Source organism: Poecile atricapillus, chromosome 1 (assembly GCF_030490865.1).
Source record: "Poecile atricapillus isolate bPoeAtr1 chromosome 1, bPoeAtr1.hap1, whole genome shotgun sequence".
Lineage (NCBI taxonomy): Eukaryota > Metazoa > Chordata > Aves > Passeriformes > Paridae > Poecile > Poecile atricapillus.
Window position 1 is genome coordinate 120,718,777 of NC_081249.1, and position 26,964 is coordinate 120,745,740.

General features: G+C 38.1%; 1 protein-coding gene across 6 annotated transcripts in view; it reads right to left on the reverse strand.

Annotated features, from left to right (window-relative positions):
* Positions 1–26,964, reverse strand: part of HIPK3 (homeodomain interacting protein kinase 3) — a 67,213-nt gene that overhangs the window by 19,328 nt on the left and 20,921 nt on the right. For all 6 annotated transcript variants that reach the window (XM_058833378.1, XM_058833352.1, XM_058833343.1 and 3 more), the window contains exon 3: positions 1,462–1,585. In XM_058833378.1, coding sequence (XP_058689361.1) covers positions 1,462–1,585 — 124 coding nt within the window. The remainder of the gene's footprint in view (positions 1–1,461; positions 1,586–26,964) is intronic.

The window sequence follows — 26,964 nt, forward strand, 5'->3', positions numbered from 1 at the left end:
CACTCATGGATAGTGAGAAAAAAAACCTGAATCTGGTTTCTCCAAAGCAAGTTTTTCAGACCTGCTGGAGCACAGTTATGAGCCTGGTTAAAGTGAGTTCAAGTTAATTCCTGCTGGTGCAGAGGAGGCTGTAGCCCCTTTTCCACCATGACTGCTCCAACATGAGGATCAGGCAAGTTTCTAGATGAGTTAGAAACTGAGACTTTCAGCAAACTTCAATAATATGTAAAAAGTAAATAAATTTACTGAGTTCTTGGAATTTTTTGAGAGAGCATTATAGATTCTTTCCAAAAAAACCAAATGCCTTCACTCTATCCTTAAAAAGAATGGTGAATTAGATGGGTTGTTAGATGTTTCCTCTTTTATTTTCCATTTTAATAGCAACAGTCTGCAAAAAGGTCTTCTAAATGCATCAAAGCATCAACCCACATTCCCTTTGTAGCTCACTTTCCAGGGGAAATAATAATTATGAACTTTCGCTGTGTTTTGTGTAAATGAAGGAAACTGAAATACGAAACATTACCAACATCAACACAAAATCAATATATCCCCTGAAAATGCTTCTAACAAACAAGTTTTCAGAAAGGTAGGTGTGATCTCAAAGTGCAGGGAGCCAAAAGCCCACTCCATGAGCAGGATCTGAACAACCTCAACATCCTCTGAACTAAATGCTGAATCAAATATTAGAACTTAGCAAGAAGCCAGAGGTGTTCGTTCTGGGGTTTTCAAGAGATGGGTTCATTTGCAAAGTTTAAAACCAGGTGGGCATAGTCAGGATGCTGACTGCATTCCTCCCAAATTCCACGTTATTTTCTAAGTGTTTAAAATAAAAACATTCTACATCTTTCATTAGAAACAACATGGGGTTTTTATTAAGTTTGCTCACTAATGTTTATGGTGTCAGTAGCTGAAAACTCCAACAAAGCAAAGGCAGAGCTTCAAGAGCTCCAAGCTTTACCCCTGCCTATCTACAGTGTGATTGTGACAGCTCATTCTCGTTCCTCATGAAGTACAGGCTCTCAAATCCTCGAGCTTTGTTGGGTTTCCAGAAAGCATCACAAAGTATTCAGAACACAATTAATCCTGACATCTGAATAGACATTCCAGAGTCAACCCTGTTGATGGCAAATGAAAGAGAGATTATAATGCAATGATGGTAGCTGCAAACTTTGGTTTCCATCAGGAAAAGCAGCTTCAGTACCAAAAACTACTTTGTAAGATGGAGGGAGGAGGACAAATGGAAATTTCATTCAAAATAAGCAGCACAATATATAGCCTGGTTCAGAATCAAGATTTATGTTTCTAGGACAATCAATAAGGTTAAATTAAAAGCACTGAACAGACTTACAGGAATGCTGCATAATAGGGGGTTATGATTAGCATTTAAAACTCTGGATTTAAACATCTGAAATCCTTAACTTGCAGAAAGTGTGCATATGCTTGTGAAATTTATTCTACTACCTGGTCATATTCCAGTGCTCCTGGGTACAGTGGCCATCCAAGAAACAGCTCTGCAATCACACACCCTAACGACCACATGTCTATGGCTTCACAAAACGGCAATCCCAGTATGATCTCTGGTGCTCTGCAAATTAAACATGGTTACTGAAGTTTTTCTCCTTGGGGAAGAAAGGTCATTCAACAATCCAACATGACAAACAAAACAAAACAAAAAAAATCTGGTTTTTGATGTTTATTTCAATAAAAACATAGCATCAGAAATTGCATTTTTATTTATCTAGGTAACCTGTGGTGGTATTTTGCACCTCCAAGATGTTTTTTTCCTAAAAGTACAAGTTTGCTATGTACATGAAAATAACTGATATGCCTGGAAAACAATGTCCCTGAGTCAGAACTTTTGCCTTTCCTCCAGTATTTCTCAAATGAGTTATCCACTCCATGTCATATGTCTGTAACTATATTCCAAATACATTAGTCTTTTATCTCAAAACAAAAAAACCCAACTAGAAGTTTTATCTGAGAATCCACTTGCACACTTCTCAACTGTACAGTACAATTAAAGCAATTAAAAATATCTATTTAATTACACAACTGCAAATCCCTTAATGTACTCAAATCAGTTGAATGTGATCAATTTTTAAATCATTTAAATGAAAGCACTGCAGTTGCTAAACAGAGCAGGTGTTATTTTTCACCTAAAACAAATGTGAATTATTTAACCAATACCATCTGAATTTATGTCTGCACTCAAGAACCAGAAAAATTGGTATTGACACAGCTGCTGAAGGGGCTTTTAACATTTCTGTTCACGTGGAATGGAACTCAAGCATTTCACAAATATCCATTTCCATTGGATTTGTCCTTTTAAAACCTTCCCTCCCAACTCATTCAAGCTATTAACAAAAGGAAAAAGAATTTATTCATATCTGCATTCTAACAAGGAAAGATGCCTAGAGATGTAAAGTATTATTTAAAGCATCACACTATAAAGGGATCTACTTTTAAAGGAGACAATCTGTTGTTTACTTAACATGTAACAGAACAGTAGGAAGGGTAAAAAACCAAAAAAAAACCCAAGAGGGTAATTCCTATTGCAGCTGGGAAGAACAGGAGTATCCAACTGACCTGGCAACATGGGATTTCTCACCTGGGTAAAAGCTCACAAATCTTGTGCTTCAGCACATTCTGGCTTAGTCTATTGACATTCCACACACAAAACAGACTCTGATCATAGTAAATACCTACATATCTCATTCTCCTCTGACATTTACCTTCATCTAAATACTTCAATTACTGACAGGTACTCAATTGGGAACAAATTCCTGGTTTCATGCTACATTGGGACAGAGAAGTTGTCTTATAGCTGTAGAGCAGCCCTAGAGCCGAAGCACTTCCATCCACTTTCACAAGGGGCAGTTGAATTTGAAGGTAGAATCTGAACATGGACATATTTCAAGCTCCAAGGATGCACATTCACCACCAGGGAAAGGACTCCCAATGCTCTGCCCCATCTCCAACCACTGAAGCCACTCAGGCTTCTGCCACAGGGAAAATTCAACACTTTCTGTGGATAAGAAAATCTATAGGACAGGATATTCTGTTAAATAATTATGCACTTTCCACTCACACTAGCACTTCAGTTCTCCCCATCCTTGCCACAAACCATTTTGGATGTAATTTTATGAAGGCTAAATCTTGTCAGACCAGCAGTGAAACTGGAGAGGCTCAGTTTTCCAACTGCCTCCAAAGATTTGACTACAATAAACTTCTGGGGATCAAACATATGTATTTTTGCAATGCAGGATCGTGACACTGCAGTAAGTCTTAGCTAGTTTTGTTATCCAAGAAATCAATTCAATATCTCTGGATGCCACAAGACAGAAATAGCATCGAGAAACGTCTGCCTTCCCCCGCTGGCTGGGTGCCAGTCTGCCTATGGTTGTTACAGATCTCTGTTAAAATACACTTCCTTTTGTTGTATTATGTTACAGCCCTGAATAGTTAATGAATATACACACAGCCTATGGATACAGGGGCTTTAACAAATGCTCCTGCTAAAATAAGCTCTGGAAAACCTCTTAGGTTTACTCAATGGTTAATATGTGCGCCGTACAAAAATAGCCGCAGTCCGTCGGTCTGTCGCGCGTCCCCTCGGAGAGACGGGGTCACAAAAGAAGGATGGGGGCAGGAACAATGCCAAAAAAAACAACGAGAAAGGAATGCTTGCTGCATTTCAAAATGCAGTAATCTGTTCGTTTTTCCACAAAGAAAAGCACTAATAAGTAAGTCTAAGGAAAGGAGAGGTATTTCAGGAGAAAAGCGCTCCTCTCTTGCCAACACCAGACCTACCATCGAGGAAGGGAGAGGAAATAAATGTGTTCCTGAGCACAGCTCCCTGCACCATCCTGCAGCACAGGGAACAAAAATCATTTTCAGGACAGCCTGAAGAGAGGAAGATGAAGAGCTGCTGCTCAATTTCGCCTACCACATCTCGTGTTAGTCCTTAAAATGGAGCAACTTTCTCACAGCGAATTAAGTTTCATGAGAACTGTAACTGAGTTTGGTTATGTTTGGAGTGCTCTTAACCAGCTCAAATATTTTTGTTAAATGAAAGTTTGTTAATGCCATGCTCAAAAACACCTGCTTCTGTTTCTCCTTTTAATCTTCCTGTTAAAAATCTGGTTGGAGAACTGGAGAGAAAAGTGTTAAAGTGGAGAGAAGCATTCTTCAATTTTTATTTTTAAGACGATCCACAGCTTTCTCCTGTAAGGAATATTTCACCATGCACTTCAGAAAGAAGGTATTCCCTTTCCTAACTACAGCCATAGTCATGAGAGTGGTAGCAACTCCAGACACTCAAAAAGCAGTGTAACTTAGTACTTCTCTCTCTCAGAACAGCACCAGACACACAAAGTCCTGCTTGGTTTTTACTGCAGATCACAGGATGCTCAGGGCACCAGAAGATACCACAGTCACCTCAGCAAACAGCACCTGCTAGCCCATACCAAGACATCAACAAGGAAAACACCAGAACTTTCTAAATTTCTTAAGGACATTGAATCTTACTTAAATGTGTTTGAATTAAAAGCAAGATTTTAGAGAGAAAGCGCCTATTTTTCTTCTTATCAGTGTTAGTTACACTTTAATTAAAAACATCATAAAACAGCACAGCTTAGACTTTGCAATTAGAAAGATCTGAAATTGTGAAAGACACAAGTGAATATTTGCTTCAGCTGTTTGTATGGATAGTCACATTTCTATTTATTACATCACAGACCATAAATACATATGCTATCCTATAAGTTTTTGTAAGTTTATGAGGAAAGAAATCACACAATTTGTTCCATTCACTGTTCAAAAACCAGAATATTTCATAAAATAGTTTAGCTTCAGCACGTTAGCCAGCTTGGAATAAAGCAAAAAAATAAAACAATTAGAATAAAAATTAGATAGTTCCTTGATTGAGGATTAAAATAAAAACAAAAAACAAACCCCAAGCAAAAACTTGCTAAAAAAAAAAATGAAAACTGTGGCATAGTAACAGAAAATTTCTTCCAACCCTGACATTGGGGGAACAAAGAATGAAGAGCAAGAATTACCCACACCACAAAAAAAAAAAAAATCATAAAAAAGATCTGTAAGAAGCCAAACCATTTCAGATGATCATTACCTAGAAACCATTAGAAATCCAATTTAGAACAGAAGTTACATGAAAAAGCCAAAACTCAACAGTCACTGTACAAAGTAACAACTGAAGAACAGCACAAAACAATAAGCAGCTTCCCAGAACTGTACTTTCACAAAAAATTCAGTTAAATATGAGAATAATTGATCAAATATGTTCCCACTGAAGGTCCTATAACACAGCCACGCTGCACATAACCCCTGAGAGATCAAGGAAATGAGACTAAAGATGAGAAATTTTATTTCTATTTTCCTGGCAGTGTGGGAGGGTCAGTGTAGGGACTGCTGATCACAGCACTGATTTATTTACTGACCACTCTCCAGCATGGGGAGTACAGAAATAGCCTTCCTGCCCTTCAACTTCATTACACCTCTATTTACCTCTGTCTGTGCTGACAGTGCCCAATAATTACCCACTCTGGACAAACACAATGTCACCATGATAAGAAATACTCATGGCAAGGAAGCCATCAAAAGGGTGGGATGTTAATTTTTTATTTTTTTTTTTTTTTAATGAGCTGGTGAAAGTCCTGGTATGGAGAACTCATGTAAATGAATCCAATTTGCAAGAGTTAAAGTAAAACGGATTACCAGCCTGAGAACACCTCTTTCCCCCTGCTGCCAACATCAGCACAATGCAAGCATTTTCCTTCTGAGAGGAATAACCACACTTGGGTTGTGAGATGTGCAGTTCTTCTCCCAAAGAAAGGAGGCCTAAGAGAAGGATCAGATGCAGTGAATTAATGAGAGATGGCAATGGGCATTCTGAGGAGTTTTCTCATGTACAATTCCCTCTCTTCAACTTTACAATGCAAACCTTCCTTCAAGGTCTGCAAGAACACAGGAAAGACTCTTGGCTGGAGGGAGCAAAATCAAGGTGGCAATGCCCAGAAAAAACTCCCAGGCAAGTACACTTCAGTAATCTGAAGGATGAAATGGGAAGGAGCCATGTAATGACAAAACCTGGAAATGATGAAGGATATAAAGATCATTTTGCTCTATAGTGGATTCATGGTGGTCTTTGGAAGGAATTTCAAATATGCAATTAAATCAATACAACAACAGGAAGTAGAGCATACATGGTGTATAGAAAACCAAAGTGAAAATTAATGTACCATATTCATTAATTAATTACCCAGAAGAAATTATGTTATAAATTAACCAACTTTTCCATGAAAAATCTAGATAACTTTACAGATTAGTCAAGAAGAATATTTTACAATTGGGAGCAAAAATAATCAGGACATCAGTATTTATTTTTAAAGGACAAAGACATATAAAAAAATATTATGTCTTATATAAAACTAGTGATATTCCCTCACCTTGAATAGTGTGTGCTCAGTTTTGAATTCTGGGTTCAGTTTTGGTCACCCCCATCTGAAAAAGGATACATCAAATAGAAAAGACGCAGAAAAGAACAATAAATAAATAAAGACTTGAAGAGATTTGGGTACAAGAAGAAACCCTGGTTAGAACTATAAAGCTTCAGGGAAGAATGAATGATCAGTAACATTACTCAAATTATATAATAAATAAGGGAAGAGAAACAGACAGGTGTTTCTAATGCCCTGCCTCACTCTAGAAGACCAAGGAATCCCCCACCCACTTTGAGATAAAGACTGATGTAAATATAAAAGTGGATTTTTAAAGCCAGAATTACAATTACTCTCAGAATCACAGGTCACTGTCGAGATAAAAAATATTAGGAGTATTTAAGAATGAATAGACAGGAAAATATCCATAGGGGTTCTAGATTATACAGTAAGGGTTGAATGCATGTAGAACAAAAACAGCCATCACTTGTGTAGAGCTGTAAGAAAATTGCATCAGAAGACACTGAAGTGCAACCTTGTGCTACAGTAAATTTTCTCCTGAAGACCAGGACACACAGACTGCTGATCTGAGAACATGTGTGCATCTCAAAATCACTATTCTTACACAAATATATGAGTTATCCAAGCAACTCCAAACTACAATCTTCTGTACAATCTTCTAGCCTCTACAATCTTCCTCATGGAAATAATTGTTACTTGTCATTTTGTTAAAATAAGAATTAGATCAATAAAATTTATAGGCATCTTTAAAATAGTTGTGTTACACATAAAAAAAAAATCACTCAGCTACACTTCCTGAGAACACTTTTATAGTTGAGTCTCTTGCTTTTAAGCCCACTGAGATGTCAGAATGCAGACTGGCAGTGTCATGTGCTAACATACATTTGATCTTTGAAATTCAGGTGTGGTACACAAACCCAGACAAGGAGCCTTCCTCCCTATTCTTTGGAAGGAACACTGCTGCAAATCAATAATGAAAAACTGAATTCTACATTTACATTCACACTCCTGGCTTTTGCAGCTCTCTAGGGTTCTTTTAACTCTTTTATGATTAGGCATTAGGAAGTACATAAATAGCAAACTCTGATTTGAGGGGGGGTATTGTTTTTTAAATTCTAAGCATGCAAGAGGACTTGAAAATCAAAAATATAAGTGCTCAGACACAGACTCAGGACATGTTAGCTAAGCTGGATAGGGGCACCTTTGTCTTTGAGGTAGCAGGAAAGACTCAATCCCACCATGGTCTGCAATTCAAGGTTATGTCACCACATACCTTAAAATACAGTGAGAATAATTATGTTCAAACTGATATGGGAAGTTACCCCCTCATTCCTAGTTTCATTCCTCCTTTGAAAGAGTTTGGTTACATGGGAAGTGGTAGTGAAGACACAGAGAAATCAGTTGCTGCATCTCCTGTAAAATCCTATGGCCACAGTATGAGTTTTTCTAGCCCAAAATGATAAAACCTCATTTTTGTCTAATAAAATGAATATAACTCAATAGCTATTGTGTGCTCAATAGCTAGAAAATACCTACTTCCCCTCAGAGCTTCCCAGTGATTTTATATATATATATATATATATATACATACATATATATATATATATAATTAACAAGACTGCCATGCAGCTGCCAGTTTAACTTTGAACCTTGATCTGCTCTAGAGAAGGATTTAAAAATCTTATCTCGAAAGCGGCCCACATAAGTGGCTACTTAGAAAAAGAAGCAATCCCTTCAGTAAAAATTCTTTAGAACTTATAGCTCATAACTGAAGGGGGAAAAGAAAATTCAACAAGAAATTAAATGAGACAAAAAATGAAATCCTAGGTAACTCCCTCAAATAATAAAAAAAATCACAAGCAAACTATCCTAGATCTTTTTCCTGATACTGTAAAACAATTTTGTTTTGAAAGAGCAAGCAAAAATTTTAAGCTGATATACTTTCTCTAACCACTTATCAAAAATGCTGAAGATAATCATTTAGTTATTCCTGTTTGATTTATTCAGATGAGGATAATAAAACAAGTGATTTCAGCAGACTCTTTTCCAATTATCTACTATCTCTCATGAAAGGAGGAGTTGATTTTATTAAAACCAGATGTTTATGCTTCTGCCTTTTCATGATTTTGATTTTCCTTGAAGGGACTTACCGAGTGATTTATTTATACACTTGATATGTTAAGCAGTTTTTGAATTACATTAAAATTAAGCAAAGTAGATACTGATGTAGCAACAGAATGCACAAAACTGTGTAGATATAAACTCTTCAGATGCTTTATTGATAAAAATAAATTTTGGATAGCGAAGTGTCAATATTTTAAGTGTCAAATGAGGTTACTTACCAATAAATTAATTTGGACAATACCCTTTATGTGCCTGTAGATTTACTCCTAACTGTGGGACCACCCTGCACTGCTTTATCCTTTATCCACTGCTCAGAATTTCCAAGAGATGGTCACACACACATTGCCCAGAAAAGGAAAACATTAAAAACCTTGTACAGTGGCTTTGTACAAAACAAAGCCCTGAGGTGAGCTGCTGAATTGTCCAGAGTATTTCTGAAGAAAACCAGGCTTGAAATGATCTTGTTTGGCATAGTGACTGCCGTCAAGGCAAGCACAAGGAGCTGCAGAAGGCCAAGCAGTTGGGGCTGTTGGCAACCACAAGCTGACCTCCACCCAAGGAGAGGATCAAACACACATTTCCAGCTCTGGAGGAGGACAAGAGAAGAGCACAGCGTGGGATGTTTCAAGGCCTCACAGCTCAGACATGTTAGAACTTAATTCCCTCCCCACTTTGTTATTGTTGATCCTGTGGGAAGAACAATTTCTGTCTCTATTATAAGGGTCTCCATGGACTTGCAGTGCCCAAACAGCTGAAGAACAGGTAGAGAGTTCTACAAAGAGTAAAAAGCACAGCAGGATTTGCTTGTAGCATCCTTGTCGAGAATGCCAAGGTCTTGTGAGTCAATTTTCTGCAAAGGCTTTTTGTGTTTTAACCTTGATGACAACAGTCCTACAACTGGACTGAGGGTACAAAGCTACAGTGGTGCTAAAGAAGCAACCAGACAGATCCTGCTGGAAAAACACCCCCAGAAGGCAATGGAAAGAGGAATTATGTTCTAAAATGACTGATTAGCATGAGGATCTCTGTTACTGGTATAGTTCACATTAAAAAAAAAAAAAAAATTAAAAAAAAGAAAACACAAGGACGTTGCTGTTATGTCAAGAAATCAAGTGAATCGTAATATATTACTTTATTTTAGCCAATTATTAAAAAAAAACAAAACAAAAAAACAAAAAAAAACCCCAAAAAAACCAAAAAAAAAACCACCCCACAAAAATATCCCCAAAATAATACCAAAGAAAAGTCTAACCTGAAGACACAAAGGAAAATTTCTTCCATTCCTCAGCAAAACTTGTAAAAATATTTGCCTTTCCACACAAGGCAACAAGAAACCTGCAGGTCTGCAGCTCGGCCTCAGAGTTCAACAAACCATGAAACTACTGAACTATTTGATATCATTTTCCAGCATAAATCTGTTGCACAGCAATTCTCCAGGCAGGACCATTGCACTGGAGATGGACACACCCCACAGATATTGCAGAGAGTAAGAAAATCTGCTCACATCCTTGTCCATTGTGCAAAGGATTTTTTTTTTTAAACTGCTGATATGTGCTCATCTGGGTGATGCAAAGTGATGTCCTGGTGAAATTTTGCAGCTCAGACTGGTAAATTTTGATTTCAAATTGCGTTGTTTAAATTATAGAAAGCTCACCAAAAATTAGAAGGGAAAAAAAAGTTTAAAAAAAATTAATCTTAGAAAAAAAATCAGTATTTTCATTACAGATAATTTATGTAGTGATACTGGAGTATAAAAAACATTGTCAAATCAAGATTCAACACTGGCAACACGATAAATAGAGATAGTAGGCTTGTCAAAGCTGTTTAATTTTGAAAGACAAGCAACACAGACTTAAAGGAGAATCTAGTATTTTTTAAAAAAAATATCTATTAATAGCAATGTGGTAACTTAGAATTCAAATATTCAAAGCACTTACAACTTAAACAATAGTGCCATGCAAAATGTCGTGTATTGATGCCTCAGCTTCACATTGGAGATTCATGTCCTGTTCACTAAATAAGTGGAACACCAGAACCCATTTCATTTTGGATACTCCCCTATATAAAGTGTTATATAAACACTTAGTACCTATGCCAGGCTGCTAAATTAAACACAAATATTAGAAAAAATAGTAAAAAAAAAAGTTATGGCAGAAAACCTACAGAGCAGCAACTGGGGCAGATGAATTAACACACATGAAATTAAATCTGCTTTCTCAAGGTTACACTAGTAGAGACCTTTTGGTGAATAAAAATACATTTTTTAAATGTTTCTAGGTACTAAATGTTCTGCTGGATTCATACCCAACACTTCCAAGTCTGGCTCAATGTCCTGTGGGAATTTGTAACTTCCACAGAACGCTGCAGAAAAATACACCCAACACACGGAGCAAACCAACACTTAACAACCTTAATTTGAATTTGAATGCTGCTGCAGTAATTTATGCTGCTCTGGCTGACTTGGCAAGTTTCTAGCACACAAATTTCTATGATTAGACCTGTGGTGTAAATATGACACCACCAGAACAAGTCTCCTCCTCACCCATGGCTTAGCAATGCCACTAACACATCCATGGGGAAACACAGCAGCACCTCAGCTTTGGGGCAAGACACAAAAACACCTGGTAATAATGTTCTGACAAAGCTAAGAAATTATTTAAAAGTTGTTTTTTCCTCTTCCCTGATGAATTTAACCTATGGACTGCTAATTAGGAAAACTACACAAGTCTGTTTTGGTAGGCTTGACTGTTAGAACCTCAGCTTTCCAGCACATCCCATCATCAGTCTGCTAAAAGAATCCAGGTGCAATGGTCCCTCCAAATGTTTCATCCCAGCCTTGAACCCCACCAGCTGGTTTTTCACTCTTATTTTTCTCCTCAGATGCTTTTTCCTCTCAGTTTTTTTTCCTATTTTTCCTTCCCTATTATTCCATTTTAGTTGATTTGTCCTTTCCTGTTGAAAGGAGAGCCTGTCTATTCTTAGAAGAGTTTTGGATCCTAAAATAAACTGCTTAACTATGTATCTATTACATTCAGAACTGATGTCACATCAGACCCTGACAACATGCTACGACAGGAATGTGACTACAGCAAAGAGCCCCAGCATTCCTGCAAGCCCTGCTTGGCAAAGATTTTTGAAGTAAATTTACATTCAAAAATGCATCTACCCAAAGATTAAAACAAAGGGTGGGGATTTTTTTCCATTTCTTCTTCTTCATACACAAATATATTTATAAAAATATAAATATATAAAATATATTTAAAGCAGTTCTTGTCTGATATCTAACACTAAAACCCAGACCTTCTACCACCATACTAGAGGAAGAAATCAGGGCAACCAGATTATACTGGGAATTCTTTTTAATCACACTGGACATTATTATGTTGCTGTGAGCACACAGAAGTTTAAAACAGGTACAGTAGTTTAAAGAGAGAAAAAAACAAAAATATAAAAATGAGATCTAGATAATAACTGGATAATAATGGGAGCCTTTCATCTGAGTGAACCCTTTGAGTCTGGTCCAGGACACTAATAATTGCAAGTAGCTCATTAGTTATGGCTAAAAACTTCATTCTGTTCCCAATATAGCCAGACACTCATGTTAAGAAAAGGCACACTTGTTGACAATAATTACAGAAGCAACAAGGATCAAATAGACAGGGAACTTTCCCCTCATTTACACAAGAGCTACTGCTCAAATTGGGCTGAAGCACACGGACTGCTCAGTGCCCTGAGCTGGGGCTGAAGAACTTTTGTCTCCAAGAAGAAAAGGAAAGGGAAATCATCTTCACTGCCTGCACTTCTCAGAGTGCAGAGAAAGAATTAGACAGAAGTTCACAAGGAGCCCACAAGGCTCTGCTGGAAAAGTGTGAGGGGCAATAGAAATTTCCTGGACTTTAAAAAATAACAGCAGTAGTTATTTCAAGAACACAACTGTCATTTTGTCTGAACTATTAAACATGCATTAATATAATATCAGTAAAGATTTATGAAGTACTCTCAAATATGTCCTGACCAGAGAATAGAAATATATATTACATAAAGCCCATAATCCATCTATGTACCATTCTAGGCCAGGGAGATATTCTGGGTTCAACTTTCAAATGACTTCTACCAAAATACAAAACCGAGATAATGCCAACTAAAAATTCCTTCAAAGCATCATCAACTCACAAAAATCACAAAAATAAAATAATTGTGAAGTTGGGCTATTCTGCACGTGATGGCCAAATCCTGAACACTGCCCTAAAGGCTGTGGTATTATGAGAGTCTGCACTGGAGTGGAGTGGGAATATTTACCAGGAACATCCAGGAAAAAATGAAAACTAAAGTCTAGTTGACAAATCTCTAGTAAAAAGATAATCTGTAATTTCCTTGGATACGTGTAGAATTCCACATTGGTTTGTTTCCAGCATATACGAATTTTCCATGGGAGGGAAAAAAAAAGAATATAAATCCTCAAATCAAAGTGCTGCTTTTTTTTAGTCCCAGGAACTATTTTTAGGTTATGTTGTCACACTACAAATTGATAGGACAAACTTTCAAAGGCCATCTCTGCATTATGTCATTGCTTTTTAGTAAGGCTCCCAGCACTGGCCTTGCTATGTCTTTGCTAACAGAGTTAGCATTTCCTTTCAAGTCAAGTCCATTAAGTTTTCTGGCAGTTTTACATTGTGCTTTTCACTTTTAGGAAGAAGTCAACCTACAAAAAATAAGTGTAACCTGCATATGCTAAAACTGGGAGGAAAAGGAAAAAAAGTCTTATTGAAAGGAAAAAAAACCACCTCTCAAAAACAGTCACCTCGAGCTCCATTTCAGCAATGTCCTGCTTTGCTGCCTGCACTCTGAGCAGTCCCTACACACACACTTCAATTGATGGGAGAAATCTTTATGATTTTCTTCTAGATTCATCAAGTTGCTCTTCTGGGTTCCTGAAAGTGCCCAAAGTTTATAGGTGAAATCACACAGGATCACTATCATCAGCTCAGTGGGACTTCAGTGTAACAAGATTTTCCCCATAATCAGTTTTACTGAATGTCTTCCTCGCAAAAACGCAATTTTAAGATTGACAGCAGTAAAAAGCATTGACTGTACAAGAATAAGAAATTATATTATCCATGAATAGGGTAGCATAAACCACCACAAGCAGGGCAATATACTAAATGAATCCTTGGCAGTAATCCCACTTACAAATTTGTTTACAATTACCCAGGAAGAGGTGCTGTCAACCAGCCTTGTCACGGCTCTGTAAACAACATATACATTAATGATGATGCTGGGAAAGGAGCAGCAAAATTATCCATTATCAGACAAATTGCTGAGATGCTGGAATACTTGAAGCCTTATACAGAGATAGCCTCTCGAGAATAAATAGCTGGAAAGAAGAACAGGATCATATCTACATCAAAATCAAAATAGAAGAGATTTAGAGCCTGGTAACATAACCTTATGAGGAAGAGTCCATTAGAGCATAATGATAAATACAGGTATTTTCATTAGTCATTCCAGAACTAGACAAACTCATTATTATTTTCTGTCTCTGACGCTGCAAAAGGCCTTAGGGCAAATCAGCTTGTACTGTGATTTAAGATTACAGATTTTTACAAACATAAATAAAAATAACCAAGTGAGACAGACATAAAAAACCCAGCAGACATCCAAAAAAAAATCCCCAAAGATGCATTTTAGAAATAAATTTGCATCTGAAGATGAAAATCACTGAAGTCTACAAAAAGTATGTCAGTGACTTATCAAGCCTTGTACTGTAAGTACCTAAAGACACAAAGCTGCTTTGGTGAGGTACCAAGGAAACAGGCCTTTACCTTGGTGACCTCAAACAAGCGTCCCTGGAAATAAATAAAAGGCAAGATGGTCCTGTTACAAAACAGAGAACATTACATTCTGGTACCTTTTCAAGTCCTCTCAGGATGGCCAACGTGGTATTACAGCATTCACTTTAAGGTTTATTAACCATCATGTAGCAATAAAGTGCATTTTGATTCCTAAGTGCTTTCCCCAAAGTGCTTACAGCTCCATAGAATCAGCAGTGATCATTTTTGCAATTTAAAACCGTAACTACACAATAAATATGCATTTGTGGAGATGCAGCAGTTAAACCTGATGCAAACAGGTCTAGTGATTTATAAAACTATAGATGGGAAGGTTTCTCAAAGATGCCAGACCTGTTTCTAAATCAATTTTATTATTTTAAATGTGACAAAAACAGAGTCAAACGCATATCCCTTATTTAATTTTAAGTTCATATGAACTGTGGCAGATGACAGGTTGCCACTCACTAGATTCCATCCCCTTTCCAACCTCAAAGCAGCACAGTAAACTGCCAGGAACACCAACCAACCAACCAAGCATCATCAGACTTTATCTGCCAACTCTGGGAGAGGGTGTTTGATTTTCAGTGATTATAGTTTCATCAGCACGAAAAGAAAAATAAACAAGCCTACCAAATTCAAGAGGAGTACCAAAAATAGGCTTCTTTCTACAGAATAAGCACATACCTCACTGTGTTGTGTATTTCTTATGCCCCACTGGTGCCAGCACACCCACTGAAATGAGAGACAAGTGAAATCATAGTGGTTTTTGTTTCGCTGTTCAGCATGGAAAAGAAAAATATGTTAAAAATCTATTGAGAGATTAAAGTTCCACCAGGAGTTAACTGAACGAAGTCATCATGCATTTAACTGGCTCTTCCTCCTTCTAGGTGATTTTATGGGCCAGCCTCTGGAAGAGGATGGGAGCTGAACTGTGTCCAGGGCATCTCTAAGGGTGAAAACTGACCCCTGGGAACACCTCCTGACCAGGTAAAACAGGATTCACAAACTCCTCCAAATCATCCTCAACGCAAGCTTGCTATGATTTAGAACTGGTGCATAAACACAAGCTTAATTACAATTGTCATATGTTTGGAATTTTCTAAACAGTAAACAGGAACAGGCAAAAACTAGCTGATGAAGTCAGTCCTACATGTATCAACACAGCTTTAGATAAGAATGTTCTGAAATAAATACTATCCAAAGCCACTGCATGTGCCACTGCTTCAATAAGAAGTTATTGCTGTGTCATAACTGTGTCAAAAAAAGAAATCACAAAAATATCGAGGCAATGTTTACAAGTTTCATGATTACTTTAAAGGTAATTATTTGGCTAGAACACATGACTCTTATTTCCCTATGAAAGGCTCTCAACTTAACTGGATTAACACACTATTGATAGCTAAATTCCACTGCCAGAGGCTACTGTCAAGTCATCATTTCCAGAACAAACCTATAAGCTATTTTCTTTATCCTGTGTGCAGCTATTACACCAAGCTCATCATGAATTTGTTCCCAAAGTGCTCTAAAAAAAAACAAACTGCTGCAAAGAACATTCAAGAGATGCATGACACAGGATTACCTGTTCTAATGAAATTAGACCATACATCAGTCAGAGGTTGGAAGGCTAAATACATTTAGCAGCCAACCAAGAAGCCAACATCTGATTTTCAACCTTGGTGACTTTTTTTTTTTACTTTAAAGATGATTCAGTTTTGATGCTGTCAAAATTGACTACCACCTGGAAGTCAACTCTCAGATGTTTTCTAGGGAAAGCAAATCCACCTCTGCATTCTCAGCAAAAGTTTCTCATGAGAATGTTTACATTTTTCTTATCAAAAGGAGATATGTACACTCACTTTCTCCACCCATTTCTTAGCACAAGCAATACACAGGTTTTACACAGAGATGTTAGATAAGAAAAGAACAGAAATCATCTTCTTCAAGATAAACTTTCCTGCACAAAGCTGTATTCAGGGTAATGCCACTGGAAAATGTGTCACATCCTGCTCCACTCACCTTTGAGTTTCTCTGGGATGGTAACACTGAGTTAAACAAAGAAGAGAAACTTCTGACCTCTCTGCTTTCATGGAATCATCAAGAACCATGTCAATACAAGCAGAAGCCTTGTGGTTTTTTTTTAATCTCATTTCCATTTGCAGCATCTAACTAAAATCAGAAAAAAGTGGGGAAAAAAAAACCTGAAAGTAGAATCATCCTTTGTTAATACATAAAGGGAATTTATTTTAAAGTTAGGCTTAGTAACAGGAACAAAAACAATTTAAAAAAAACGCTAATTGGTACCAAACTGGGGGATTTTGAAGTCTAACTTCCTTCCTCGTCTCCCAACACCATTCTCTGTTTCCTGATGTTGATAATGCCTTCCTAACCAAGGGCCCCAAAACACCCCTAGGAAGAGCCAAAGGGGAATAACCAAAAAAAAAGCTGAAGTACACAAGGAACGCAATCCAAAGAAAACATGTTTGTTAGGGACAGGCCAATGTGCTGGCTGCACTAAAGGACTGGAGAAAAGCAAGTTACAGTTTCCTCATTCTGACCTGGCAAAAAGCACTACCCTACTGCACTGCCAAAAGGCTGCTTGGAAAATTTCCTGAGCCCATCTTTCCAACATAATTTACCCTATTTTCCTGGGCTCTTGTCTGCCTCAGCAACATCAGCAGCCAGTGATCACATTTCATGACCACTGGTCACTCATGCAATAAAATTGCCTGTTGCACCACACAGCAGCTCCTCATCAGGACTTTGTAACACAATAAATACAGAACATATTTCAGAAAACAGAACTGGACTAGGGAGTTTCACTGTGCAATGCCAGGCCAGAAATGTAGTATGTCATAAATAAAAAATAAAAAAAAATTAAAAATAAAATATAAACATAAATATGAGAAAATAATCAAGAGAAAATAAGCAACAAAAAACTACCTTTAATGAGCTATAGAGACTGGACACTGACAGCATCTTTGAGCTTACATTCTTCACAAACTTATTAGAGACAACTCTCTGCCTCATCCTCATCTTTTACTGAATGGCTTATGTTTGATACAGGAAAAATAATGAAACTGAGCAGAGCATAGGAAGATTCCCCCTTTACAAAGGAAATTATACTGTAATGACGTCTAGGTCTACTTGAGATACGTTTGTTGATCACAGAAATGTGTGTCAAGCACTTCTTTTTATTATTTTAAAATGTATCTAAAACATTACCCCTAAGCATGCAGTTGTCAGTTATGCAAATTATACAAATAAAGTTTCAAAGCAGGACAAATTTTTTTGCATTTTTCTTAGACAAGCCAAACTTGAGTCCAATAAAGCAAAAAAGACCATAGCTAATGAAAAAGAAAAAAACAGATTGGAAACTTATTTGTGGTTATAAATGAGAAGTACATAAACCAAAATATTTTTCTTAAAAATCCAGTTTAAATTAAAAGCTAAATTTGACAAAAAATAAAGTGTTAAACCACATAATAAATTAGCACCTAAAGTATTAATCCGTTTCAGCTACCAGTTCTCCAGGAATGTGTAAGAGTTCATTCAATGTAAAAAATAAAAATTAAAAAAAAAAAACAAAGAAAAAATGTGGAATAACTGTTGTACTAGAGATTTAAGGGGGAAAAAAAACATATTTTGACTTGCAAAAGAAAATACTGTTAATTGCAGACAGTCCCTTTTGCACTCCCATCTCTTCTGCACCCTGAAATTCCAGCGTGCCACGTCGCCTTGAGCCGGCCAGGAGCGTGGGAAGGGTCCCGTTGCGTAAGATGTTATTAAGGCAGCAAAGCCTGGCTGCTTAACTGCAGATACTTAAATACTCAAAATAATTACACAGATTACAGCACTGGAGCAGCAGGGAGCTGTTCCAGCTCACCCTCTCCAGGTGCGTTCCGCGCCCCCAGGCTGAGCTGGGAGATGCTGACCCTTCCTTGGGTGTTTCCCAGGAGGCAGAATGGGGCTCACCTCCACTCCTGCTAGACCCACACGCTTCCAAGTGATGGAAAAATTCCGCAGCCACAGAACTAATTATGCTTTATCAACAAGGTAAATATGACTCCCACTGAAGTTAATTTACAGGCATGAAGTACTTTTTCCTTCCTGCTGCAGTTAAAGGACAGTGCTTAGTAGAAATATGTGAAGAATCCCACATTACGCTATTTCAGATGTCAAGCATTGAAGCATATTCTAGAACAATCTGGGCTTATTTTAATTTTTCAGATATTTACTGATAGGCTCAGACCTACAGAAGTCTGGCACAAGATACAACATACTAGTTTTAAAGAAAGCAAGACATTATAAAGTATTTCTTCATGGGATGGTTAAAAGCCTAACCAAAGGACCTAACAGAAGAAAAATTAAATACAGCAATACACTGCTCTGAGAGGGCAATTCTTTAAGCACAGGTCTGTACAGCTACAGATATCTCTGAGCACCCACTCCCTTCCCATTTCCCAGCACATTTTTTGGGTGGGGATGTCTTTTGCTTTTGGGGGTTTGTGGCTTTTTGTTTGGTTGCTGGGTGGAGGGGTTTTGGTTTGCATTTGTGGGGGTACAGCTGTTTTGTCTTGTTTGTTTTTTTTTTAAATACAGTTCCCTGCCCTGCCTGCAGAGCTTTTTGTTCCTCTTGCAGTGGCAGTGCCATGAAAAGCAAGCATTGAGCAATGAGCTGGAGAGAGAACCAGGAACCCAGGCTCTTAGTCAACATCAGGAAACTATTTCCACTTCACAAGTCAGGAAGCTTTTTGCACTTGTGCCACATTCTGCTGAAGAAGAGAATCTGCTGTCATGCCACACAAATGTAAACAAACCCATCAACAAACACTGGACATAACCATACTTCACTGTTGCTGTTTCTTCAAATTTGCACTAGTACTCTTCCCAGACAACAATGAACAACCCTCAATCTGTTTTGTTTTCCATAGCATACAAAGGCAACACACGTTATTATTAAGTTAGTCCAGAGCTATGCACACTCTGCCTTGCCAAACAGCTACTGCAAAACACCAAGGACAATTACCAGCTTCTTCCTTTTCACCCCACAAAAGTTTGAATCTTCTCACTGCTCTGCAGCTGCTGTTCATACCTCTGGCACTTTTTCATCTCCTGCCAGATTTGGGTTGAAGTGCTTGAAGGTTCAGTGGTACTGGGACAAAGGCACACTTTATGCACATTAATCAGTCAGACAAAAAAAGCTCAGAGGTCAGCTCTGAAGTTTTTCCAAAAATCTCCACTAGATCACAGCTATCCAGCAAACATTAGATTTCTTATTGCAGGAGTTTTGTGCATTACCCATTTCAGAAATACAAGTGCAGGCCACCAAATGCCCCCTCCAACAAGCTGATCACAGTCCATTCTCAAAACAGTATTTTTGCTTGTCCTCACAGCTCAACCACTGGGAAGTTAAGAGGTGCAACATACACAGAGAAATTTGAGAAATTTATCTGTACCTATTCTTTCATGAAAAACTCAAAACATACAAAGAATCTTTAAGAGGAACTAAATGGACGATATCACATGCAGAAGAAAAATTATGTCTTAATTTTGGGTTTCCATGTATGAAACTGGATGTAACAACTCGTTTCTCCTTGCTGTTGTGCTTTGATTTTAGCTTTGCTTTTTTAAGGTTAGAAAGGTATTTTCAAGCATTTTTCCTTTTTTTTTTTCTTGTGGCTGTACTTTAAGAGATGATCTTAAAGTACATTTAAAAAGTACAAACCATTTACATGGTTTGAGATAAAAGGCAGTACACACGTTAGTGTGTTTTAGCAAATCAAAAGTAGTGCAAGTTGTTCAATGGTAGTCATGTAAATCACATGCTTGACAAAATGTTCAGTTTGTCTCACAAAGGAAAGACTGTCTCTTAAAGCACAGCCACAAGCAAAAAAAAAAAAAAAAGGAAAAATGTTTGAAAATATCTTTCTAACCTTAAAAAGCAAAGCTAAAATCAAAGCACAACAGCAAGGAGAAACAAGTTGTTACATCCAATTTCATACATGGAAACCCAAAACAAGGACCATGTTAAAACCAGGAAATTGCAGGTCTCCTGTGTCTGGAGAGAGAACAGCACTAATTATAAAGTCATTAACTTCTGTTAGAATTCTCATTGTGTCAGTAAAGGAGAGGGAAGGGCTGAGGTTGCTGTTATGCATTTGGCATTCCACATTCATGCAACACCACCTTCTTTGAAATAGTAACAGCGGATCCAGATTCTGTGTCTTGGGGGAATGTGACCTATATCCATTGGTTAACAAAATGGCTGAAGGGTTATTTCACCTTAATAATGAAATATTTCATTATTTCATACAAGCCTGCAAGAGAGAGACAGTGGTCTCACAAAAGCTCAGTCCTCTGGATACACAGAATGAAAGTGCTGAAATGTTAAAAAATACCTGAAGAACAGGAAACCATGTTGGGCATGACCTCCATCCAATTTAGTAAATTAAATATTACACTAAGTTTAAGGGTTTCCCTTTTAATTTTGTATCAGATACCTCTATGTTAGAACAGATTCAGTGGGGAGCCGTTTGATGGTATTTGTACACAGTCTAATAATGATGCTACAGACACATGAAGAAGAAAATTTATATATTTATATACATAAATGCTTAATAATCATAACCTCAGAAGAAGTGGTGTGGAGAGAGATTAAGTGGAACAAAATTAGTGCTAGTTTGTCTTAGGCAATCCTGAAGATGTTCTTTCAGGAAGGCAACTACACATGGCTACAAACTGAATATCCCAAATGGCACACAGCACCACTCCACAAGCAACCATCCCTGTGGGACAGTCATTCCAAAGGCAGGTTGGAGTACTGGGGCACTAATGATAATTCCTAATTATCATGCTATGTAATACCCTCTAGGATTGATGGGTTTTTCCCCTGTTAAATATCAGTTAGTTTCCTAACTTTATAGGCTTTTAGCAGCTAAGCCTATATTAAACAATACATCAAATAGGAAAATTACACAAAGCAAAACAACACTAGGGATTAAAGCAGTGTTGGTCAGAAAGAAACAGATCACTGTCAACTCAGTGACAGAAAATTCCCAGTTCATGGCAGGGCCAAAAGACCAGTTAAAAACCAGCAGAAATAAACTTGAGAATCAATTAAGCACCTCACTTCTTTTAGTGCAGAAGATGCACAGAACTGTGAGACACACATCAACTACAGAGCTGTCCCAGCTCTTCTGTGTGCACAGCAAAGCTTTCAGTTTAACAATACTTTCTTACTGGAAATTGTTGAAATAATTCAAGGCTATATGAAAACCAAAGCAGTCAGCAGCCATACCATATAATCTACAAATTATATCCTCCTGGTTCTACTTTCCAGCCCTCTGCTCTACTTCCAGCTACTTTTCCAGAGAGGTGAAGTGTCCAAAACCAGCTGCATCTCAATGCTGAGCCAGCAGGACAGTGGAGTGTGGCTGGTAAAGGATCTGAAACATAAATCCTATGAGGAGCAGCTGAGAAAGCTGGGGGTGTTTAGCCTGGAGAAGAGGTTCAGGAGACACTTTGTCTTCTTGAAGAATACCTCAAGATTTTAAAAACACTCAACAAAATACGTGCAGACATACAGTATAATTTTTATTTAAAAAAACCCAAAACTAGATCTTGACCAGATGGCAAGCTGTGAAAAGAGTAAGAAAATCAGGAGCTCAAAAATTTAAATATTAACTAGGGTTCAAAAAAAAGCCACCAAGAACAACATCCAAATACTGTTAGTGTGAACACGGCTTTTACCATCATATCTTTTTGCAAAGTATCAAGTGCTACTACTGATCTATGACCTACAGCACACCCTAACAGTTTTCCAGATGATAAAACAACAATAATATGCAGATTAAAAGCTTCATATAAAAGCCTTGTACGTAAGTGAGGTGATGCCTGCAGTTTTTCAACGAAGCTGTGAAATGCACATGTTTGAAAGTTATCAGGGAATTAAGTTTTATTGAGAGAAAAGTAACAAAAATAATGCTAAAATCTGCTTCAATTGGAATCAATTTTGGGCAATTAAATTACATTTTAAATTCACAGTAATTCTGAATATTCAACATTAAAAAAAGGTTTTGTGCACTACACTTGAAACAATAAAGTGCACTCTTGTGAAAGATTTCATCATGGAGTACTGGGTGGTTTAAACATTTTGAATATTTGAAGATTCACTACAAGGCTAAGACCCTATCATTCTCAAAAAACATCCAAGAAGGCATTAAAATACTGATGGAAATGCAGCAGTGCAATTCTGAAAAAAGGTAACCACATAAAGAGATGATATTTTGTGAGAGACTGCTGCACTGTCCTGGGACAACCAAAATATCCCTGGTATTTACAAAGGGGGAAATGTTCTTAAGGTAACATCACAGTCTCAAAATGCAACTGCTTGAAAATCTTATCTGTGAAATGCTTTTGGCTTGTTTCTCCCAGCCCTCTAATCCCATTTCACTTGCTGGAAGCTGTTTTATTACCAGTCCAAACAAAAAAAAAACCTTGAAAACATAAACTAGCTCTGTAGGAACAAGGACCTTCAAACATTCAGTATAAAATTTAACAGTCCGGACATTTCAGGCAATTTATTGTCATACAAACTTTAATTTTACTTAATTCTATCCCAAACAGTTATTTTTATCCTAGACACCATAGCACTTTCCAATCAGTGCCTGAATTCACAAAAGGTTTCTTCTCTTGTGTTTTGGTTTTTAATTCCCCAGTATTTTATTGCTGGTTTTGGTCTGACTCCACGTGATATCCATCTGCCCTTGCTCAACCTGCTTGATTTTCCAGTCAACAAATCTGCTCCATCCTCTTCACTCCTGGTGGAAGCCATGGGTGCAGAAGGAGCACAAACCACAAAACACCTCTCCCTTCAAGCCAAGGATGTCAGGATGATACAAGGGATGGTGCAGAGGCTTGGATTCCCATCACGTTGATTCAGATCTGGTACCACCTGCTCTTACAGCAGGAATACACAGCCAGATTTGCAAAAGAGGCCCAGTGGGAGCAATTTATCACAATATTTACAAATACAGCACTGCAGCTACTGATATTGGTGGTATCACCACCACTGATATTTTCTGCAGCTGAGATATCTGATAGAGCCACGCTCACGTCTGCACAGATGTACGATGAACAGACCTTTGTGACTTAAATATCAGTGCAGTGAAAAAAAAAGGGTGAAGGGATCACATTTCACTAGATCTATTTTAATGTGTGAAAAATAAAAGCTGCTTCCCAGAACTTTAGCCGTGGCAAACGGGTCTATCATTCAACCTCAGCAAAAATGAAATATAGCATGAACCGAGAGCTCTTTTGCCTTGAAAATCATGAAAGAATTTCCCTTCTGTTTAATTGAAGCAACCAAAAGACTAAGAGAACCATCACCTGAACTCTGATTTACATTGTTGCTCCAGCCATCACGATTAACTTGAAATCTGGGCTGAAATCTCTAGAATCTCCAGCAGGTACGTGGTACCTTCAAATGCTTCATGTGTTATCCCAGGTTATGTTACTCAGAAAATGTCTAGCTCAGGGAAAAAACTCAACTTGAAGGCTGGATGCCATTTCATCCACTCCCATCCCCATGAGTCTCCCCTGGATCTTCAGAGAGGACTGACAAAAAAATTTTAAAAACTTGCAAAATCACAGTAACCCTGACAGTCTTTTCTACAGAATTAAAATATTCCCAAACATGAAGCCAAAAACCCACGTCAGTACCAAAAAAACTACCCTTGTTTTCTGCTTTCTATGAACAGAGAATAATAAGGTATTAGAGACTACATTATGTTGACTAGAAAGAGAATCAAAAATACATTTATTATCAAATAGCTACATAAACATGAAGTTATGACGAGCTAAGATTGCCACTCCTGGATGATACTCATAGTGGTTTTTGTTAGGTCCTATTAATCATGAAATAGAAGTTTAAAACGGGAATTCAATAAAACAATTAATGAACAGTGTGCAAAAAGTACAAATAAAGCCTTGCCAAATCTATAAAACAATTTGTTCACAGACACAAGCCACAAAAGCTTATCTTGACGTTAAGTTCCGTTTGCTCCGATAAGGAAACAAACAAGCAGCCGCGGCTCCGCGACTTTAAAGAGGAGGGAAAAAAAATTGTTAAGTGTCCCAATTCACTTGTACCAGCAATTCCTTCCATTATCAGGACTCTCTTACACACAGCACTGACAGTAACCATGCTCACAGCAGAGCAGCTGACTTTGAACAGGCTGACCTTGAGCAAGCAAACGACCTCAGCAGCATGTACTTCTGGCTTATTTCACTGCAGCAGCGAAACTACCTCACCATCTATAGAAGTCTACCATCTCTGGCCACCACCCCTGACTATTTTAAGATATCCCAATACACTTCAGTGATGCACGGTTCAAAGTGATAGAATAACATCTGCTAGAATGTTGAAGTTTAAGTTGTTTACAGAGGCATTTTTAGCTTGTTCTCGCACCGCGCTTCCCAAACCGACAGAAAAATCGATTGATGAGCAGAGTTTTGCTTCTCATTTAAAACATATCAACCCCAAAATTTAATAAATACTGAGCAAGAGTTTTAGGCATTGTGAAAAAGCCTCAAGACACCCCACTCTAGATAAAGCTCATTTAGAAACTTCAAGTATGCTACAACAATGAGTGAACTTGAAAAGGCAGTTTCTTCCCAAGATGTCAGCTTTGCACAACTTCCCCCCCACTCACTGCTTCAAAAAAAAGCTGTATTAAGAGAGATGTTTATTTGTATACATTTTACATTTTAAACATACAGAAGTTGTATGCTGATCTGATATTAGGGGAAGAAAATGGTCGAGTTACTCGGATGCAATGATTGTGTAATTGAGTCATAACAACACATCCTGCTGACAGCCCCAACCTCCAGAGAGAAAACACAACTTCCAAAACCCACTCCAGGGAGAGTCACTGTCACCCTGTGTTCTCAGGAGTCCCTGGAGTGACAAGGACCACATCTAACCAAGTTACACAGGCCAGAGAGAAAACATCTGGGAATTTATGGCCATGAGAATTTTTTTTTTCTAATTTAAGAGAATGCATGTAAGAAAGGAGAACAAGAAGTAAAATTGCATAAATTTGAGGGGGGAAAAAAAACAGCATAAGCTGATGGTGGTTTATTCTGAAACTTAGCATGAAGCTGCAAAAGTCATAAATAAAAAGCTGTTCTGCTGCAACAGCCTTGGAGCACGCACAGAGCCCTCGCTGAGCCCAGCCCATGGGTAGTATTTAAACCACACACAGCTCAACTACTTTATTCTTCTTCCAAAACCCTTTAAAACAGAAGAGCCCGTATCAGACCAAATGGCTCTTTAAGCTGCAGCAGAACTGACTGGGCAAGTGAGAACAGTGACCACAGAACACAATTATTATCACTTTTCCTCTGTCCTCGCTGATCTTCATGGGAGAGGAGGGCAAAAGAAGGAGAGGGGGAAAAGCCTGCTCTCATCCACCAGGAACACATCCAACAGCAAAGTTTCCATCTCTCTGAGCTCCGCTGCAACGCTATTGACATTTGGCATTTTGTCTGGAACGAGTCTGTTGATTAGCAACTACCCTTAGCTGGAAAGCTAGAGGGGGAATATCACTGTCCAGTTCTGGAATGGGGTGACTGCACCGAGTGCATCTACTCACATCACTTGCTTTTCCTTGTGAGTGCACTGCTGAATACCCAGGATCGCATTTTACTGCTATCACCAGGGGAAAAGCGTTTCTGAGCTACGAGCATCTCTTACCAACCAGACACCTTCCATTCTGCCACATCTCCGCAGCTGCCCACCAGCCTGTGGGGTCCAGCTGGTGCCCAGTTTAATCTGGAAGATCAGCTCTGTTGCTTCCCACTTGTTTTGTTTTCCCAATGAATTTGGCTATGCTGAACAGCAGTTTGCCTGCAGAGCCCTGGATGCCAAAAGGAACATCCTTTGGCCGGGAAACCAAGTGCTGATCCTCAAAACACATTTTCAGTCAAGCTTCCAGCTGCACTCTACCAGCAATATAATCTGACACAGCACAAAGATGATGATGTTTTCTTTGGAGACAGGAGGTGAAATAACCACGGAGGCAGCTCCATGGGCTGGTGATGAGCCACTGTTCAACTCCCTTTGGGGGCTGTGCTGCAGGAATGGCACGTGGCTACCATCAGACCCACGATATTACAGGGATTTTATGAATGATGAGCTTGGTAAAGTTTACTGAAGACTCATTTCCAAAATCCCCCTAGAAAGACAACCCAAATTAAATCAGTAAGAAGGTGATTCCGCTTGGAAAAAAAAATTTAAAAAAATAAAAATTAAGCAGCAATTCCCTGAAGAGTGACCTCTGAATGCAACACACTGAGAAGGCCACTGCTTCCCATGGCAACAGAAAGGAAAGTAACCTGGCTCCCTGAAGCAGATGGGCAGCAGCACCACCTTGACCATTTCCCTCGACTCCTCTTGGAGGTTACTGCTCATTGCAGAGCCATTCTGAAGCCTCTCTTCTCATACGTGCTCTCCCAAATGCATTCACCTC